Raw genomic sequence first — 22413 nt, 5'->3', positions numbered from 1 at the left:
AGTAGGTCAAATGTCAAGGTCAAAAGGTTTAGTACCCACAGAAAGGTCTTGTCACAAGGAATACTCATGTGAAATATCAAAGCTCTCTTACTTACTGTTCAAAAGTTATTAGCAATGTTAAAGTTTTCAAAAAGTAGGTCAACCTCCCAAGGTCAAAATGGTCTTGTCACAAGGAATACTCATGTGAAATATCAAAGCTCTAGCACTTACTGTCCAAATGTTATTAGCAAGGTTAAAGTATTAGACAGAATGACAGACAGGACAAAAACAATATGCCCCCCCCCCCCCCCCCCCCCCCCCCTGTTGTGTGCATGACATGATATCACAGTACAAGTCTTGGTGTTATGAGCCACCTTAATCCAGCAAATATCTTCGAAACCAGTTATGACCAGATTAGACAAGTCTTACTGTACTACGAAGTGCGATTATCTCACAATATGTATGTTTTGCATATCAATAAACACAAATATATTGTTCATTTATTTTTATTTTTTAAAGTTTTTAATGAAACTAATTTAGATGTACAATAATATTGAATTTGCAACAATATTTTGTTACAAGGTTAAGACAGAAGTAGATTTTATTGAATTCAATTTTAAGTAAATATCTCTACAATATATCGTACATCAGGTAATTTTGGCACAGTGATTTTGATTATGTTGGTGATTTTGATGGATGAGAAAAATTCCCCAAAAATGAATGCCCCACAACATTTTTGATCTCATACGATTCATTTGTCAAATGAGACTGATTTCAAACAACTTCGTCCAGTAAAATCCACTATATATTCCTGATGCCAAAATTACCTGATAAACAGCATACAAAGCACTAAGTTCACACATTCATTTTGTTCACAGTTTCTGAATCTCGACTTCTGCTGTCGAACGAGCTCGATTTGCTTGTGGTTCCAAACGCTTCTCATCAAATGAGGATCATCTGATGCCAACAGTCTTCTTCATTCCAACTCCTATCGTGAATCCAAATTTGCAATGCGTTGACTAAGAGAAATATGTACATGTAGCTGCATACCTTCTTGCTGGCATAACATGCTCCCACTTTTTTGTTAAATGCAATATGGTACCTAAACGAAAAGGGCATATAAGTGGAGAATACTCATCGAAATGTAATTAGTTTTAATTACATGTACTTGCATCCATTAAATTAATCTGACAAACATTTTATCTATATTCATTATGTATCAATGGGCCCATGGGCCTCAAGAATTACCTGATCTGCATTTACATGTACACAGTTAATTTGTTGTCTAAGATTGTTGAGAAGTGATAATATGGATGTTCAATAAATATTGAAACACCATCCCATGTAGAACAAAATTAAAACCCTGCATGTATCTCTTCTTACCTGTTCAATTAAATACCTTATATTTATCTAGTTTTAAACCAAAGAACTCTTTACTATTTTCAATAGATTTCCAAACAAATATGAGGCATGGTTTTTCTACAAACACATCCCCCCCCCCCCTGGAAAAATCCTTATGGATGAAGAGCTAAGATATTGAACAGTGAGCGATCTCATATATCCCATGAAGGATACAAAATTAATAAGAAGGGCAAATACATCCCTGGACACACAAGAGGTGGGATGAGGTGCCCAGAAGGAGCAAGTATCTCCCCGCCAACCTACCACACCCACCATAAGCCCCCATCCCAACCAAGTAAATAGAGCAATCTGCAACCAAAATCGGTGTGTAAAGAACAGCCCAATAATTGACCCAGTATGAAACATATCAGACAACATTCAATCTAATGCAAATAAGATTACTATCATGACAATAGATTTTTCAAAATGCTGACTGCAAACAAGAGTGTTGAAAACCCCTGTAACATCAACTTCTTTGTCTGTAGCTTGCTTCGATTAAAAAATTTATCATATGCAAAACATGCTCTCGGGAATCAAATATGTTGAGAGACATAAACACCATATGCAGGTGATAATGGAATACTGCTACATAAATATGGGAAGTTGATGATGGAGAAGATAAAGTAATCCTGTTTGTCATAAGGTTGAGTTGTTGCTTGCCATGAACATCTATGTCTACGTTCAATAAAATATCCAAATATGAAGCAGATATGGAAGACTATGGTGTCTTTAATTTTGACTTCAAGGGGATACTGTAAATGTATTACATTTGGCTGTGTATTCTATTTAGCGCCTTTGGCGGAACGCAGCTTCCGCTAAATCAAGTACATCGCTAAATGCCATCCGTAAATCTAGATGTTTAAAGTAATTCAGGAATGCGCTAAATCAAATCTACGATAACTTGTTGAAAAAACTATTTCCGCCAAATATCGTACACGCCAAATATAATATGTTTACAGTATATCAAATCAACATATAAATGAAAGGGAACATTGTTAATAGATAAAATGTTGTGCATATATTTAAATCTGAGTTGAAGGCTACAGCAAGATATTTTTTGTTCTCATGTAGAAGCTATTGAATACATTCTGCCTCATAAGAATACAAAAACAGGATGACTAATAATAGACAATAACAGGACAAGAAACAAATTTGCAAAACAAGTGTAAACTTGGGGGCATGTAATTTCTGTGGGAAATGCATGTATGTTGGCAACCCATTAGAACACAAAACAGTTGTTAACAAAAGAAGATATTTTAAAATACATGTAGCTAGGTTTGCTACCTCTGTGATTCATGCCACATTATTATCATGCTTAAAAGAATACATTTACTCATCGTTGTCCTTTACAACACATTGTGCAATATGGTCAAAACTTTGAACAAAACTTGCATAGTATTTCTCATGTGGCCTATTTATAACCGGGAAAAAAAAATTGTTAGTGTTCACTTAATTTTATTAATTTATCAAATCTGTGGCAATTTATTTTACCTCTACCAAGTTCAGCAAGTCACTGACTGACTATATTCTCTCTGTGACACTGTTCTTATACTGAGAACAGCGAGGGAAATAAACTGAAGGCATTTTATATACCTTCTATGAGTCAATGCTTGTGCATGCATAAGTGCTGTATTTCATTCTAAGGCACAGAAATGTGATGTCCATACATTTACTCTATGTACCTTTCTTTGAACAATGCTGAGAAATATTACAAAGACCACCAATAGTTAATTTATTTTACCAGAAAAAGTACTACATTGAAACTACATGTATTTCAATGTTGAACTAAACTTTAGTATTAACAACTTATTATCAGTTTAACATTCCATGCCGACATTCTCATAAGTGGAAAAGTGGTTGAACAAGATGGCAACATTTCCTGGTTTCACGGCGCCAAAATATTACCATGGGTAAGCACTTTCTCATAGGTTATACCTTACTCACCTTGACCAGTATTGAAGAAAAAACCATTTAATACAAGCAACTTGATACATGGCACAGACCACAGTTTGCAACTTCCATCACTTAAATGTTGAACCCAAACTTAAGACAAACCTGATCGTAAAAGTAGTTCACAAGCAAAATATATTTCATGTCCACATCTGATCACATACATGTACCTATATCAGCAAATATAATATGATGCCTGAATATGTCATGTCCACATCTAATCACATACATGTACCTATATCAGCAAATATAATATGATGCCTGAATATCATTGAGATAAACTAATACATTTTCTCCTGTTTAATATTACTTTATGATGTTTCTAGCAATATTAGTACATGTATGTACTTTCTCATACAAAGTTTGGACCCTTATTTCAGACCCGACCTACCCACAGGGCCAAGATTTGATCAAACTTGAATTTACACAATGTCAAGAAGTTTACATAAAAGTTTAAATCTTTTCTGGCCCATTGGTTCTTGAGAAGATTTTGAAATGACCCCACCTCATTCTTGCCTTTTCTGGATTATCTCTCCTTGGAAGGGGGCATTGCCCTTAATATTAGCATAATTGAATTCCTTTCACTCAAGGATGCTTTGTGGCAAATTTGGTTGAAATTCTGGAGAGAAAAATTGAACAAGAGGCCCATGGGCTACATCGCTCACCTGAGTCACCTTGGCCCATATCTAAAGATCTTCCGTATATATTTGCATGTAAAACGTTGGTCCCTATTGTGGCTCCAACCTACCCCTTGGGACCATGATTTTTACAAACTTGAATCTGCACTGTCAGAAAGCTTTCATGTAAATGTAAACTTCTTTGGTCCAATGGGTCTTGAGATTATCTTTAAAGATTTTCTCTATATATTAGTATGTAAAATTTTGATTCCCTATTGTTACCCCAACTTACCCCCGGGGACCATGATTTGAACAAACTTGAATCTGCATTATTTTTTTAAATGACCCTACCCTAATTTTGTGATTATCTCCCCTTTGAAGGGGCATGACCCTTCATTTGAATGAACTTGAAAGCCCTTCACCCACAGATGCTTTGTGCCAAGTTTGGTTGAAATTGACCCAGTGGTTCTGAAGAAGAAGATAAAATTGTGAAAAGTTAACAATGACGACGACGACTGACAATGGACAAATTTTGATAAGAAAAGCTCACTTGCACAATGCATGACGACGGACAAAATGCGAGAGCAATAGGTCACCTGTGACGAACTCTACTCATACGTTTTAGTAAATGGTTCAAAACCCTAATGCACATGCTGATAAAGATGCATTTTGCTTTGCTTTTCCCTTGTAGATATGCAAACATTGGCTCTATAATCTTATCTTTGACAAGGTCACATAAATACGTATACATTTCCTTACCACTTATCCTAAACTCATGTCTCAGAAGGACAACACGTGAACCAAAAGTGGTTGACGTCCTTGCACCAGTCTAGCAATATCCTATTCCTTTTTAGAGCACCTAAAACATATTATATACATGTACATGTAAGTGTTTTTGATTAAAAAACTATGCACTTGACTTATCAAGAACAAGACAAGTATTGATCTCTCAAACAGACTGTATTGTAAATTACCTTCAAAATCTATTCCCCAAATTCTTCACATTTCAAACATGTCAAATACCATGGGAACGATGAATATTTGGGAACTGTTTCTCTGAAAATAGAAGTAGAAGTTGGGTATATTCAAATGTTGGACAGGAATTCATTTAATCATTGGAAAGACTCAAAAATAAGATTTGCACTGTAGGCCAAAAAGTTCAATTACTTGGTTCTCTGGCCAATTTTCTTAAAAATAGATGAGGGAAAGAAGAACTTTGTTCCTTTAATGTAATAAAATAATACACACCAAGATTTTTTTTTTAAAGTTCAAAACTCTGGATTTTGAAACAGTTCCAGCATAGAGTAAATATCTCACATAATGTGCAACCACAGAATAACCACAGTTACCACAGAATAACCAGAGCAACCACAGAATAACCACAGAGCAACACAGAATAACCAGAATAACCACAGAATAACCAGAGCAACCACAGAATAACCACAGAGCAACACATAATAACCAGAATAACCAGAGCAACCACAGAATAACCACAGAGCTACCACAGAATAACCACAGAGCAACACAGAATAACCACAGAGCAACACAGAATAACCACAGAGCTACCACAGAATAACCAGAATAACCACAGAGCAACACAGAATAACCACAGAGCAACACAGAATAACCACAGAGCAACACAGAATAACCACAGAGCAACACAGAATAACCACAGAGCAACACAGAATAACCAGAATAACCACAGAGCAACACAGAATAACCACAGAGCTACCACAGAATAACCAGAATAACCACTGAGCAACACAGAATAACCACAGAGCAACACAGAATAACCAGAATAACCACAGAGCAACACAGAATAACCACAGAGCAACCACAGAATAACCACAGAGCAACCACAGAATAACCACAGAATATCCACAAAATGACCATATCATAACCATTGTGCCTTTTCGTATCTCTACAGATATTTAAAATGCCATTACAAAGTCCAGTAAATCAGTAACTGCACACTTAATATTTATAACTAGAAAAACAAATGTCTCCCCAGCTCCCCAAATTGGAAGTGCTCCAAATGAAACCCCCTCCCCTTCGTGTACAGCATGGTATGGAGGAGAAAGCATGAGCAGGAACATGAACATTGTGAATTCCCATAAGTCACATAGGAGAAGTGTTCACAAACTATTTTACATCCTCCAATCCTTAGAACCACTATAACTTTTAGGAAAATAACTGAATCCTCCTGTCCCTACAATATGCACATCTAGAAATGGCAATGAAGCATTGTACAAAGTTTCAAGTCTCTCCAATAATCCATATAGGAAAAGAAGCGTTCACAAGATTTTGTGACAGACAGACGGACGAACGGAAAGTACAAAAATAATGTCTCCCCTTGAGAGGAGAGACATGACGATTTCACACTTTCAGCACAGTGATTTTCATTCCCTGTAGTTTTAAAACATATAAAATGAACTCACACAATAAAATGAATTACATTTAGAACAAATCAAAATTGGACTGAACTATAAGTGTGTTCTACTGATTAGGACTTAGCTATAAGTGTGTTCTACTGATTAGGACTTAGCTATAAGTGTGTTCTATTGATTAGGACTTACAGTACACGACACGAGTTTTATACACCCCACCGTGGAAAGACCACGGAGGAAAATCCACGGAGATACACCGTGTCCTCCATGTTCCACGGTGTGTGTTATTTGCGAATACACACAGCTGCTAAGAGCTTTGTTCTGGCCACGGGCGCCTTGCGGGAGATGTGAAAATGTGCCGAAGGCCAAATAATCAAGATAAGGGTGGAATTTTAAGAAAAGAAAAAATTTCAATATTTTCCCCCCTGATACTTATATTGTTTTTCAGCATATTGAGCCAATTCCAACGATACGAAACACTATATATTATGTTTTTAAGAAAACCTGGTTTTGACTTTTTTTCTTTTAGTCTTCTTTCTTCATTAAAATATTCTTAAATTCTATGTTTAAATAATGCGTACTTGCAGGCAATTCCTGTTTTGAATGCGAATTAGTATATTCAGTAAATGAAAAACATACATGTACAACATGTGATAGGGATATTTAATAATTACTGATGTGCTCTCTCTCTCTCTCTCTCTCTCTCTCATTTCATCGGGAGTGTCTGGATAATGCAATGATTTTTGTATAATAAGTATATACCATGCAAATTCCTAGGGTCTTTCTCACAGTATAACTAAATTACGGTTCGCTAGTTTGGGTTTTGACTTCTCATGAAAAGTGTGAAATATATTGGGTCGGCGCGATATCAGATCTAGTCTAAGATCACGGCTATCTTACGCCGACCCAATATATTTCACACTTTCCGCAAGAAGCTAAGCACTTCTGTTGATTTCAAATACACGGATTAGCTGACTCCCATTGTTCTACTGAGGCGAAAACCCCTTCGAATTTGCATGGAATGTACAAGTTATACACAGGTCATTGTTATAGTCATACATCATAGTACCGCTAACCCGACATACATTTTTTTTAATTTTGAATAAGTTATTGAATGACGAAGTATGACCAAACTGCAGATTGAACTTTATAGAGCCCCGTGCTAACATTACTTATATTTTTCAATGTATCAGAAGGGGTATGCTGCCGGTTAAGTTGTGTAAATTTCTTGACAAGCAATAAAATAACAACAAAAATGGTGCTTAAATTGTCCGATTACGAAAACCTTTCACGTTTTCAAAGTACACCCTCTCCGATTCTACGTGCTTGTAATCAATATTTAAGGATGTAAATCCTCGGTGTCAAATGCAACTAGTTCATGAAAAAAAAACTAATATAATGACTTAACGATTATTTGCTTTTATTCATATACGCTATCGATTATTAAAATCTTTAATTTAATCTTTAGATGCATTAGATAATGAAAGCAAGAGAGAGAGAGAGAGAGAGCATTGGTAATCATAAAAAATAGGGGTTTTTTTCATCTTCGTTAGCCGAGATTATTCGTGCACGAAGGCACAGTTGACTCAAAACCCATTGCTAGCGGAGATTAGATGAATTTTACCCCCGTATTATGTTATAACTGACCAAAACCTAGTACGTTTGTTTTACAACTTTCATTCAGAAGACGTGCAAGTTATTGAGTTACTGAATAAACGAGAAAACGTCTGCAGTTTTATTTCAATCGTTGTCAACTCTTTACTTTGTGATATTTCAAGACTACATGTACTCAATTCAATTTATTGGATCTCATCACCATTATGCAATGGTATATAAAAATATAAAGACAAAAAGCTGTTATATATACATTTAGTAAATAATACATGCGTGTAATAAAGTATTTATCAAGTTAGAAAAAAAACTAAAAAAAACGTGTTATTATTAATGTGAAGTATGGGCATTCCAATGAAATTTTCCTAATGAAAGTACGAAGTTTTCTAAAGGTTTGTTTAAAAGTAAAGATAGTTTTAATATTTATTTGTTTAAGTGATAAAAATTTGATTCTTTGCTCACATTGCTTCACAGTTGAGTACATAATGAAATTCATATCCAATGTAAACATGTACATGTATATAGCTGACCTTAATCACATATTCCTAATTACAATGAAAACCTTGCATAAAAATAAACTATTGCTTATGGTACACATTTCTAAATCTTTGAACTGCTGTTATCAAATTGAAATTACTGGCATGTGATTGTCGTTGTTCATGACCCTTCTTTTATTTGGTGAAATTGTGCTGCACGTGCCGTGAAACAATGTACCGACGAGTGGTAGGAATAACACAGGTGTTTATATACAGGATGTCGAGAATTTGGGCGTTTCATAAAAAGGTGTGAACGTCTGCAGGGAAGTCTACATACGGATATGAACCGAAAACACCAACGTATCATTAAACAACAATTACAAGAATTGAATGATTTATAGCTAATTTCTAAATAAGTAATGGGGTGAGGGCATGTATGCTGGCCAAGCGAAAAGGTTTTTTGGGTGAATCATTTCGGAAATTATTTCTTTGTTTTATCACACGGAGGTACACGGTGGCATCGACGGAGGTACAGGTGACATCCACGGAGATCCTCCATGGACTTCAATGTCTAGCTCGCGCGGAAAAATAGGACTTCAAAGGTGCTGACAATTTTAAAGGTCCACCGTGTTTGGGGCAAATTTGTTCCACCGCGTTGCGTGGAACACGCATAAAACTCGTGTCGTGTACTGTAGCTATAAGTGTGTTCTACTGATTTGGACTTAGCTATAACTGTGTTCTACTGATTAGGACTTAGCTATAACTGTGTTCTACTGATTAGGACTTAGCTATAAGTGTGTTCTATTGATTAGGATTTAGCTATAAGTGTGTTCTATTGATTAGGACTTAGCTATAAGTGTGTTCTACTGATTTGGACTTAGCTATAACTGTGTTCTACTGATTAGGACTTAGCTATAAGTGTGTTCTACTGATTAGAACTTAGCTATAAGTGTGTTCTATTGATTAGGACTTAGCTATAAGCATGTTCTATTGATTAGGACTTAGCTATAAGTGTGTTCTACTGATTAGGACTTAGCTATAACTGTGTTCTACTGATTAGGACTTAGCTATAAGTGTGTTCTATTGATTAGGACTTAGCTATAAGTGTGTTCTATTGATTAGGACTTAGCTATAAGCATGTTCTATTGATTAGGACTTAGCTATAAGTGTGTTCTACTGATTAGGACTTAGCTATAACTGCGTTCTACTGATTAGGACTTAGCTATAAGTGTGTTCTATTGATTAGGACTTAGCTATAAGTGTGTTCTATTGATTAGGACTTAGCTATAAGTGTGTTCTACTGATTAGGACTTAGCTATAAGTGTGTACTACTGATTAGGACTTAGCTATAACTGTGTTCTACTGATTAGGACTTAGCTATAACTGTGTTCTACTGATTAGGACTTAGCTATAACTGTGTTCTACTGATTAGGACTTAGCTATAAGTGTGTTCTACTGAATAGGACTTAGCTATAAACGTGTTCTGATTTGGAACTGCATAATCTCGCCAGCCATTTGCAAAATTTCAACTGTTTATGCAATTGTCAGGAAGACCCAAACTGAGTCAAAAGTTTTACTAATGAGAGTATCTAAAGTGTGGTCAGCAATTCAGGAATTTATTACTAATGAGAGTATCTAAGGTGTGGTCAGCGATTCAGGATTACTAATGAGAGTATCTAAGGTGTGGTCAGCAATTCAGGAATTTATTACTAATGAGAGTATCTAAGGTGTGGTCAGCAATTCAGGAATTTATTACTAATGAGAGTATCTAAGGTGTGGTCAGCAATTCAGGAATTTATTACTAATGAGAGTATCTAAGGTGTGGTCAGCGATTCAGGAATTTATTACTAATGAGAGTATCTAAGGTGTGGTCAGCGATTCAGGATTACTAATGAGAGTATCTAAGGTGTGGTCAGCAATTCAGGAATTTATTACTAATGAGAGTATCTAAGGTGTGGTCAGCAATTCAGGATTACTAATGAGAGTATCTAAGGTGTGGTCAGCAATTCAGGATTACTAATGAGAGTATCTACAGTGTGGTCAGTAATTCAGGAATTTATTTTTGCATTGTAAGAGTGCATGAGAGAAATTATATTTTATTGTTTAAACAGATGTGGGTGGGCATGAGAGTGAGAACCAAGTAATTAATTTTTTTTTAGGCCTTACTCATTACTGACCTCATTCTCATGTGTATCTGCCACCACTTCTATCACCTTAAATCCTCTTTCAGGCCACTGATTGTAATTTGAAATCCTGCATTTTCCATGTTGACAGACTTCTTTCCTATCAGTCATCCTTTACCTAGGCTTTCAATGATCTTTGATCTCAATGTCAATAAAGGTGAAGCACCAATATTGTGCTCAGTGGACTGGAAAATCATTTCTTCCGTCTCCTGAAGAAGGCCACAAGTCAAAGTGCTTGTAAACACAGGTACACAGAGGTATAACCTTATTCTTGTAGAAATGAATGTCAATTGAAATGTCTTACCTAAAACTACAACATCTCTGTCCTTGCAGTTATTCAAGAGCTCTTTCTGGTGATCACTCCTGAAATTGTCAATGGTTGGAATAATATATGTCCTGCAAATCCTGTGAAACTGGTCTGCAGATGGAAATTTCAGTTTTAACATTTCTGCCCACAATGCCATTTTCCTGTACTTATTTCCAGAGGTCAGGATGGAACCACAAATTAGGAAGTCTCCACTATGTAGCCGTCGGTTTAACTGAGGCTGTGAACACCAGTGGTGACTTACATGGCCCTCTTCACAGATCTAAAAATACATTTAAAAAAGAAATATACTGCTCATGACTGGTATAAAACAAAATCAAACACTAAGTAAAAATATTAGAGCTTTGTTCAATACACATAGATCTTTACTAGTATGATAAAGCAACCAATATGAATAAGGCCATAAAAAATTAATTATCCGGTTTTCAGGCCCACATGTGTCTATTCAAATGGTGCCACTTGGCTAATTTCATAGCTGTTTTTGAAATACAAAATTCCCAATGTGATGTTATGTTTTTCTGGAAAAATCTAATTTTGGATTTTAGAATTTGTAACATTTGTAGTTTCAGAAACGTTTGAAAGGCAAGACCGATACAATGTAAGCATTTGTAGTACGTAAACCTTTGTTTTAAATCTCTATTAATACTAATGGGTTTTACGGTACAACTGTTGAGATGAGTGAAGACCCTTAACATTCTTTAAAATCTTGCAACAAGTTGATGTAACCAGTGCATTGTGACATCATATTAGCTGCCTTGTTCTTGTTTTTTTCAAAGCATGCAAATATAAACAACAACAAAACATACAAGGGTATGAGAGAATTTGTGACAATAATTCATAATCACTTGTGGTACTTTCCAAACAATTGATCTATTTTATCTATGGGGTTGTCAATGACAGTGACAGCAACATTTCTTCCAGAGCACTACAGAAAATTCTCATCATTTTTCAGCAGATGAAGAGCAAATCACACGACTCAAATGTGTAATCATTGGAGCGAGCTCGTCGTGACGCGAGCTAAGGACTCCAATCAGACAACATCACTGGAGCACCAAGGATATCATCTTTTCTGACTAGCAAGTCTAGCAATGAAGTGCCATATTTCAGTTATAGGTGTTTCCCCAAAATCGAAGCTATCGTGTTTCTGACAGAAACTTGTTAAATACAGAAGGCCATTACCAGCAGCCACAACAATAAGAAAACATGGTGTAAATAAATATCAATAAAACGGCTAAGAAATGAGTGAAAGAAAACATGGTGTAGCTATTAATAAAACGGGTAAGAAATGAGTGATAGATCCTCAGTGACCTATCATGTACACAATCCTTAGTTAATAGCGAGCGCAGTGAGCCAGCGCGGAGCGCTGGCTCGTACTGCGAGCTCTAATGACTAGAGCGCAGGAAATAATCCGAGCTAAATCTCAACCTCTAACAAGAATTTTTTTTTCACGCCAATCCCAGAAGTCCCTCGTACAAAATGGCGGATGGTTCGATTCGTAAAATAATAATAAAAAAAAATCTTTAAAGTATTACAAACCTTTCTTATTTGAAAGGAAAGGATGACAATCATATTCTTCCCCCCTTTCTTTTTCTTTTTAAAATATTGTCTAAAGAAATGTAAACAGTCACGTCACAACTACCAGGCTACGTCACAACATGCTCGTTGCATTTCCCGCTAAACTGGTTCCTACATTGGCGAGAAGAGCAAGACAGTAATCCTACGTATTGACAGTGAACGAGATCAGTTTTCCTTGTTTTCAATATAAATTTTTTGAAAATGTATTCAGATATGCTGCGTTCGCCCCAACGGTCACACCGTAATCATATTATTTGTAATCATGTTTTTAAAAAAAAAAAAAGCCTCCTCATCATTCTTATTCACAATGAAAAAGAAATGGGGGATGCCTCCTTCCCTCATTAAATATTGAAAAAACTGGCCTGAGAACCAGATAATGAATTTTTCTGGCCTAAGGAGAATATTGATCATTGCTAATTGAAATTCCACTTACATCATGTTCACAGTAAACTCTACTAAAACTTAAAAACAAGAGGCCCATGGGCCACAATGCTTGCCTGAATCACCACAACTCCGCTATTTTATAGAAGACTTTAACCCTCTACATGCATATTTCCATGAAAACTTATAACTCCATATTATGACCCCATGACCCCGGAGTCATGACTTAATTAACGGAATTTGAATCCACATAAAATAGAATGCTTCACTATTAACATTACTAACATCATTACATGTTCTGAAGAAGCTGGGGTTTTTAAAAAAGATTTTTTCACTATATTCAAGAATTATGAAAACTTTAATCCCTGATTTTAAACCCACCCTATCCCCCTGGCCCATGATTCAAAAAAAAAATTCTTGAATCAACACAACTTCTGAATGTATGCATATTAATATGACAAAGTGTGACCCTGCTACTCTAAAACAGATTTTTTTTTTCAAATTTCCTACATGTATATTCTTGTTTAAAACTTTTTATCAATACTTTAATCCCATCTTTGCTCCAGGGGTCATGATTTGATCAAATATGAATCTGTACTACATCAGAATTCTTGCATATTAATATGATTAATCATGGTCAGAAATTTCTTTAGGTACATTGTGTATTTTCCCATGCATTATGTGATCTTGGCCCCACACTTCCTCCAGAGACCAACATTCAAACAAACTTGAATCAGATCTGCACTATCTGATGATGATTGCATACTAATCAAGGTCCTGTTCTTCAGAAAATTTGAATTTTCTCCCCATATATGTCTATGTAAAAATTTGAACAAACTTGAATTTGCTCTATCTGAGGATGTTGAACAAACTTGAATTTGCTCTATCTGAGAATGTTGAACAAACTTGAATTTGCTCTATCTGAGAATGTTGAACAAACTTGAATTTGCTCTATCTGAGGATGTTGAACAAACTTGAATTTGCTCTATCTGAGAATGTTGAACAAACGTGAATTTGCTCTATCTGAGAATGTTGAACAAACGTGAATTTGCTCTATCTGAGAATGTTGAACAAACGTGAATTTGCTCTATCTGAGAATGTTGAACTAACTTGAATTTGCTCTATCTGAGAATGTTGAACTAACTTGAATTTGCTCTATCTGAGAATGTTGAACTAACTTGAATTTGCTCTATCTGAGAATGTTGAACTAACTTGAATTTGCTCTATCTGAGAATGTTGAACAAACTTGAATTTGCTCTATCTGAGAATGTTTGCAAATTGATATAACTGACTAATTCTGGCCCTGCCGCACTAGAGAATAAAATGTTCTCCTATACAGTCTGATGTAACACTTTGATCTCCTATTGAGGCCCCTATTCCCCCCCCCCCCCCCCCCCTTCCACGTGGCCTGGGAGGACCATGATTTTATAAACTTGAAGGAATCTGCACTTCCTCAAGATGCTTGGATATCAATACATGTATCACTAACCATGGGCTAGCTGTTCTCTTTAAAAAAAAATTCCCATATACATGTATTGCCATGTAAAAACTTCATCCCCAATTGAGGCCCCATCCTACAATATGAATAAACTGCAATCTATGGATTCATATTTTTATAAAAAATCTGTACATGAATTTTCCCAATATCAAACTGAGCATTTACAATATCAATATATTTTGATCTATGCAGTTCTCTCATCAGCGAGGATCGTACAATATCAATATATTTTGATCTATGCAGTTCTCTCATCAGCGAGGATCGTACAATATCAATATATTTTTATCTATGCAGTTCTCTCATCAGCGAGGATCGTACAATATCAATATATTTTGATTTATGCTGTCCTATCATCAGCGAGGATCGTACAATATCAATATATTTTGATTTATGCTGTCCTATCATCAGCGAGGATCATTAATATTGCACATGCTGTATTTGAAAGTTTAAAAAGTCTCTATGTGTTTCAAAATAATTGTTATTATTGTTTTGAATCAGTTTAAATGTCACAAAAAGACACCTATATTCTTGTTCATATCATCAACATGACTGGCATTAGCATTCACTGTGGGGTCAAAGTGATATCCTAATACACCACTCCTGTCCCTCATCCTAAAACTCCTCCAGTTGCGAAATATGTCATCTATGGTCTTGCTTTTGTTTTTATTCACATTTCTCGGGGCTTAATACCCTGGCATGCTGGTTACGTGAAAAGACCCAGTCCCAATTGAAAATTCTGATTGAAAATTCCCCAAATTATCAGCTCACAAGCATAGTAAATATGGTATCTGCATTTGTTGTTACGTAAAATCTGCAACATCTTGGGAATGAGTTATTTAATACGATGTATAATAAAATTCGCTTAATACTGTGGAATCATTAGAATTCGTGGTGGCTCAATTTGTGGGTACCCCTCACCCACAAATTTATATCCTCAATGAATACTAGTATACAAGAATCTTACAAATATATAAATCCACAAAACTACATCCCCACGAACCTGTAAAAATTCAGCAATCCACGAAAATTGACCCCCACGAATTTAAATGATTCTACAGTATCTAAATGAAATATAAACACCTAATGACATATGTCAAGCCCCCCCCCCCCCCCCCCCCCCCCATTTTATTTACAGAATACCGTTAACTTGTATTCATATTCAACATAAAAATCAGAGCATATGTACCTTTAATCACAATATATAAATGTCTGCATTTACTTTTTCTACCTACAATGCATTATCTTTTTGTCATAAGTAATTTTCCCAAAAGAGCAGGGTTTTTTTTACATAAAATTCCCAAATGAAAAAGTACCGGACTCTGTACCAAAAGGGGTCAATTTAACCCTGATTCTGGTCTCTTATGATGTCACAAAATTTGGGGAATCCGGAACAGTAAATCAGGTAACGATTTCCTAATCTGACTACCTTTACACTATTGTGGCCCACCCGACCAAATTTGAATCCCCTTTACCCAAAAATGCTTTAATGTAAGTATGGCTGAAATTGGTCCAGTGGTTCTGGAGAAGAAGTTAAAGATGGGTAAACTTGAGCAACTTGAATCTGCATTACCTGAAAATGCTTGCACATTAATATGACAAATCAAGGCGCTACTGTACTTCAAAAGAAGATTCTAAAAGATTTTTTCTTTTGTATCCCCAATTAAAACTTTGATCCCCTATAACTCTATTGCCACCCCCCCCCCCCCCCCCCCCCAACTACCTAGAGGGCCCATGAATTGAAAATATTTTAATCTACGTTCCTAAGGAAGCTTTCACATAAGTTTCATTTTTTTTGGCCCAATGGTTCTCAAGAAAACGATTTTTAAAAGTTCACTATTTTTTAATTTTTGAAAGGGGTGTGACCATTCTGTGAGCACTCTGAACCCATGCTTTAACGTAGTTCCACACTCCTGTGACGTCATAAGATTTTCCAAAGTCAATAATTTAATGACTGGAACATAAATTTTGTTGGAGTCTTTTTCAATAGTTATTGTAAAAAATCTTGTTAGCCATAAAATATTTCAAAAGTCTTAGTTATATTTGAATAGTCAATAATGTGTTTCAAAATATTGAATCCAAGGACAATAACTCTGTTTTCATTAAATTATTTATCAAGTCCATTATGCAATAGATTTCCTATATTTTTCACAAACATTTTACCAAGGTGATAAGGAATTATTATCTGTGTCTTTTCATGTAATTACATAACATTTTAATCCATCAGTGGTTTTGAATAGCTCAGCTGTATGGTGCCAGACTTAGGTTTTTTATGGGGGTATACATACTCTGGAAACTATAGATTTGAAATTATTAAGGAAAGGTATGGATTTTTTTTCATAAATAACTACAACAGATGTACATCTACTAATATAAACAGAAAAAATGATATGTAAACCATGCTATAAGGAAGTTGTGTCCATATTAGTTTGTTTTTTAACATTTTGGAGAATAAGGCTAATTCAATAATTTTGCACTTATACTAAAACTTGATGAACATATTGAAAATGACATGTGTTTTAGTTATTGACATGTTTCCTGATAAATAAATGCAATTTAAATTATTATAATTTTTTTTCATTTTAAAATAACAACAGATAACTGTTTCCAATGAATTTCATAAAAATCTACATAGGGGTACATGACTTCAGTAGTGACTGTAATGAAAATTAATATGGAAATCCTTAACTAATTTGCCTTTTTTCATTACTCTGAATGTTAATCTATTGATTGCAAACAAAAAAATGCTACCTAAACCCCAAAAATTCAGGACTAAGGACCCACCTTAAGGCAAGTTTGGTTGAAATTGGCCTTCTGGAGAGGAAGTCAAAATGTGAAAAAATTACAAACAGATGCATGCCACACAAAATATGATCAGAAAAGCTCATTTGAGCTCTCAGCTAAGCTCATTTGAGCTCTCAGCTCTGGTGAGCTAATAACATGATGATACATACCCATTTCAAGTACAGCGCTGATCCAAAAAAAGACTCTTCTATCCATGTAGATTTTCTGCAGGAATGTTCCTTGCATTGTGGCACACAGATATTTGTCAACTCCTTTATCTGACTGACAAATGCAATACATTTCATAGCTGATGTCAATTCACTGCATTCTTCCTCTGTGGACACTCTGTGGACGCCAGGAAGAACTTCCATCTCAATGTCCGGACCTTCTAGCTGACCATCATTGCCAGGCAACCCAAAACCAAACTCAGCCTCTTCATATGCGACATTTTCTGCCATACTGTTCACATAATCTGGTCTAAAACATAAATTAGTCTAATGTAAATACATTCCTACAGACACATTCACATCTTCCTGACATAATACAGTGGAACCCCAATATCAGAGTCATGGTTTATTAAGATAAACCACTTATTTAAAAGCTGGAATTACAAATGACAAAATAATTTTTTAACAAACCTACATAAAGTAGACACAGTTTCTAAGTTGTCTCGAGATGTTGTGAATTGGTACATGTATTACATTTAAAAAAAAATTAAGGCAGAAATGACCAACACCTTACAGGCTGTCAGTGTGTGAATGTTCTGAAAATGACCAACACCTTACAGGCTGTCAGTGCGTGAATGTTCTGGTCTGTTAGAGGATAAGCCATATTAGAATGGTCACGCTTTGACAGATCTAGGGAGTCAATTGAATACTGAATACATGTACCACATATCAATACCAGTGATAAGTAATTCAAAAATAGTGTTTATTCGTACATTGTACTTGATCTGTCTCGCTAAAATTTACTTCAACAGACAGCTGTGGTACGTATCAAACAAAATTCTGACAAATTTAAACTTCAGTCATGTTATCCCAGCATGTATAAACACTTCTGTAACACCAGACAGAAACACTGATGATTGCGTATTGAACAGTGTTATTCTAAATACAAAATGTATTTGTGAAACCTGATGCCCCTGCATGGCCAAACTCCAAAGGTCATGAGGTCAAATAGTTTTCATCAAAATGCTGTCACAACGAATACATATGTAAAATATGAAGGCCCTACATCTAACCATTCAAAACCTATCACCAAGGTTAAAGTTATTCAAAAGTAAGTCAAACCCCAAGGTATTAAGGTCAAAACTTTTGCTACCAAAAGAAAGGTCTTTTCAAAAGGAATACACATGTGAAATATGAAAGCCCTATCACTAACCATTTAAAGTTAAGGTCAAGGTTAAAGGTTTTTTTCAAAACGAAGGTAAAACCCCATGAAAAAGGTCACAAGGTCAAATATTTTAGTACCAAAAGAAATGTCTTGTCACAAGGAATATACATAAGAAATAATGAAAGCCCTATCACCATCCATTCAAAAATTTATGGCCGATGTTAAAGTTTTTGCAGACAAATAGACCGATGGACAGACCAAACCCTATTTCCCTCCCAGTCTCTGATTACGGGGGATAATAAAACTAGAGCTAAATAAAGAGTTATCAATAAAAAGAATGTTTTGTTGTTAATAATATCATGTACAAATGTTGAATATGAATGAGTGAAATTTATACAAATGCATTGATGCAAGGAAATTGAAGTTAAAGAAAAATGGTCGTGACAAATGCAAATAAGCAAAGTTTATCAATATATATACATCCTACACTAGAAATAATGACTAGAGAGGATACCAACATGAAGAAAAATAGACATTTATGATCAGTTGTAATTAAATTCATGTGTCAAAGTCAACAGAATAAAGTAATAATCAAACACACACAGACCCCTTTATTACAGAAAATATACAATTTCTAAATGATGTTTTTATTGGATTTCATCAACAGCTTTTATTATGTTGTCCTTAGTAATATTTTATTTTATTATGTCAAAATGAGAAACCTAATAATTATATATATATATAAAATTTATGTTCAGTCTAGTAAGCATTCCATTCCTACAAGCCCGACTGGTCAGTGCTCTAAAAATATTTTTCGCAAAGACTGTTGTCCTGCTGAAAAATTAATCCATTGACTTGCCTATGCTGCTGCAATAATAGTACTGACACAGGATGCAGAATTTCATCTACATACGGTCTGGCAGTAAAGGTTTGCTCAAACTGACCAACTGCGAGTGACAATTTGTGTTCATCACACCCCTGACCATGACGTTACCTTCACGGAATCTGTCACATTCAAGGACATAATTGTCTACATAACATTCATGTACAAAATGGTAAACTTATAGCTCTTGAGCATTACTGGACTCACTGGAGAACAAGACCCAATCACATGTACACAGTTTTAGTTTTGGCCAATTGCACTCCGATTTCTTGGCGTTTCAATAATCATATCTGGATACTGTTTTAGGATGAATGGGCCTACCATCACGTCCAATCATTTGCCTTGTCTCAAAAACCATAAACCTATCCTGCAAGTTGCATTGCCATATGTGCGTATGCTTGTTGAAAAGACATTATCACAGTTAACCAGGTCTCAGACAATAATTCACTGATCATGTCTTGCTACCTCTGACTGAAAATCACTTACTTGCAGCAAATTTCACATTTCATTCTATCAATATGGCATAGTCATATTTTGATCTCTACTGTTCATATTGCATTTGCTACATGTATCGCCAGCAGATTGTTTTATCACAACAAAACTTGATTTTACCTTTTCGTTGAATGAATAGAGTCAGCCCAGAAAATTTCATGTAATGCTACTCACACCAAGTGATTAATGGATTTTAAAATCCAGCACGGTCGATGGATGGTGAGTGAAGTTTGCAATAGAGAAAATTTGGTTAAAACAATTGCTGCTTTTTTCAGCCCTTCAGTGCACTTACAGTATTGCTGCAGCATCAAAACCTCGTGGATAGTCCGAGTCCTCCTCCTCATTCTCTGAATTTGTTGTATCCCCATCTGAGTCTTGCACTGAGGTGTCAGTGGATAAGCTACAATACACATGAAGTGATAATGTGCCATGTTATCTCATAAGTTCATTACTGGAAACAGCACACATCAAAGGCATGGGCTTCACCTACGTAGACAGAATATCTTATCTTGATCTAGGTCTTATTTCATTTCCTTTCCAAAAGAGATGACATTCATGAAAGTGATGTTAGCTGTACATTGTTCTCATAATCTGATACACACATTCAAGTATAAAATCAAACAAAGTCAGGGATTTTTTCACCCCTTGAATCCAGGGGCCAGGGCCTTCAAGTTTGGGGAAAATAGCAATATTTTATTAAAATTGAGAAATTTGTTTCATACAAAAAATAAGAAAAACAAGCACAAAGTTAATCATTTCATATTTTATTATCAATATGGCTGGCTTAAACAAGCTTTAATTTCTGGTCTTTGGCAGAGAAAAAATTGTCACAATTTTTTTGCAACAGAGTGGCACAGATGTGGGATGGCCCCTCATGGAATATTCTCATCAAAGCATCCATCATTTGGAAATTTTCAGGCATCATTTTGGGGAAAAACACCTGCTTTTCAGCATTGGGAATGGTGTCGAATTTCAGCCCTCTACAGACCCTAAAAAATTCTCTGAAAGTGTATGTCTATCATATTAAAATATCTTAATGAAATAAAGGACAAACTCACTGTTCAGATCCAGCCGAGATCTCTGACACGGCTGGTGTTCTGTCACATTTTTTGGTTTTTGATCCAACTTTGATGGATGAAGCTACTGAAGTTGAACTTTCCATGGCCATGGAGGTGTGCACTGTCTGCATTTCCTCAAATGCTCCTACATTTTCAAATCTGAATAATGAATATTATAAATGGCCACCAACTATTATCAAGCATTCGCCATAACAAGCTCACAGAAACATGTATTCTACAGCTGTTCTAGGAATGGAAAACCAGAAACTCCCTATTTTAAACAACTTCTTAGTCTATCAACTGCAAAGTTTTCCTTAAAACATATCATGACGAAGTATTAATTATATCAAACCTCATTTTGGAAAGAATCTTTCAAAGATACATTTCTTTACCGTTCCAGCAAAATTTTCGCCATTTCTTCGTCCGACTGTGCTTTCGTCTGTTCTCGAAGACTTCTCCATCTCTCAATTGCACCTCCGATGTAAATCCTACTTCTCGCCAGTTTCTTGTCATACTCTCTCTTCCTTCTTTTCTTCTCTGATGGCGTTAGAATGGCCACTCTCCCTCCCCTTTTCTTCGCTTGCCTTTCCCTTCCTTCGTCCTCCGCCATTTTTGGTTTTGAATTCGGTGGTTTCGTCCCATTACCTGTTCGCTCTGGATGGATTCGCCCTCAATAGTTCAGCCCCAAGTGGTTTCGCCCCCATGAGAATATAATGGATGATTATCTACAACAGTGGTCGGGTTGATTTTAGCCAGACTTTAACGATGAGCACTTTTATTGAATTAAGTTAATGATTTATACCAACGTCCGACGCATTTCCATCTTTATCTTAAATATACCATGCAACAATGTTTGCAATGGCAAGCTGTGCTGGCACATTCATTGGAGAAAATCAGTAGGTAAAATCGTTATATTTTACGAATGTGTCCTCTTTCAAAAATAAAAAATGATTCTATATAGATAATATACATTTGTTCATACGATTCTAGGCCTTGTCGGGCATACATAGCATATAAACAAAAACAAACAAACTAGTTACTAGTTATAGTGATTGTGGTGCGTTACGTTGCTACGTGTATGAGAGATAAATACAACTGAAGAAGACTGGTAACACGGTCGTCGAAATGAAATGTGCTTCTTTATTAGCTGGGTTTTTCTTTTCTTTTTTATATTCTTAAGAGGCAGAATTTATTATGAAGAAAAAGTATCTTGCTTTAGCCTTCAACTCGACATTTAGATTTCATTCATACACGTACATGCATGTCGATTCGATATATCCAAATGAACTCGTAACAATTTAAGACGCCACAGCATCTACCACACCTGCTTCATAATTAAATATTTTATTGATGAGATATGTTAACGGCAACTCTTTCCCATCGACCAGCATTCTAATCGTTTTAATTACAATACTGAAGAACAGAAATGCAGTGCATGTTGGATATATAATGACATTGTCAAGCCAAATAAGTGATTTGAGTTC

The 22413-nt window shown here is 35.5% G+C and overlaps 1 protein-coding gene across 6 annotated transcripts; it reads right to left on the bottom strand.

Moving 5' to 3' along the window:
- Positions 1-469: 469 nt before the first annotated feature.
- Positions 470-21558, bottom strand: LOC125658363 (uncharacterized). 6 transcript variants are annotated; one of them, XM_056148431.1, is made up of 10 exons: positions 21322-21547; positions 20930-21088; positions 20164-20271; positions 17335-17641; positions 11079-11191; positions 10909-10967; positions 10599-10813; positions 4922-5003; positions 4707-4806; positions 470-1081 (listed from the first exon to the last, which is right to left on the bottom strand). In XM_056148431.1, the coding sequence occupies exons 1-7, from the start codon at positions 21537-21539 to the stop codon at positions 10782-10784; spliced, it is 996 nt and encodes a 331-aa protein (XP_056004406.1). In that variant the 5' UTR covers positions 21540-21547; the 3' UTR covers positions 470-1081; positions 4707-4806; positions 4922-5003; positions 10599-10781. The 6 variants fall into 6 exon arrangements, with proteins under 6 accessions (XP_056004406.1, XP_056004404.1, XP_056004407.1 ...); XM_056148429.1 differs by having other exon boundaries at positions 10909-11191; positions 21322-21558; XM_056148432.1 differs by having other exon boundaries at positions 10909-11191; positions 21282-21553.
- Positions 21559-22413: the final 855 nt, after the last annotated feature.

The sequence above is a fragment of the Ostrea edulis genome, chromosome 9 (assembly GCF_947568905.1).
Source record: "Ostrea edulis chromosome 9, xbOstEdul1.1, whole genome shotgun sequence".
In the NCBI taxonomy this organism is placed as follows: Eukaryota; Metazoa; Mollusca; class Bivalvia; order Ostreida; family Ostreidae; genus Ostrea; species Ostrea edulis.
This window is presented reverse-complemented; position numbering and strand designations above follow the sequence as displayed.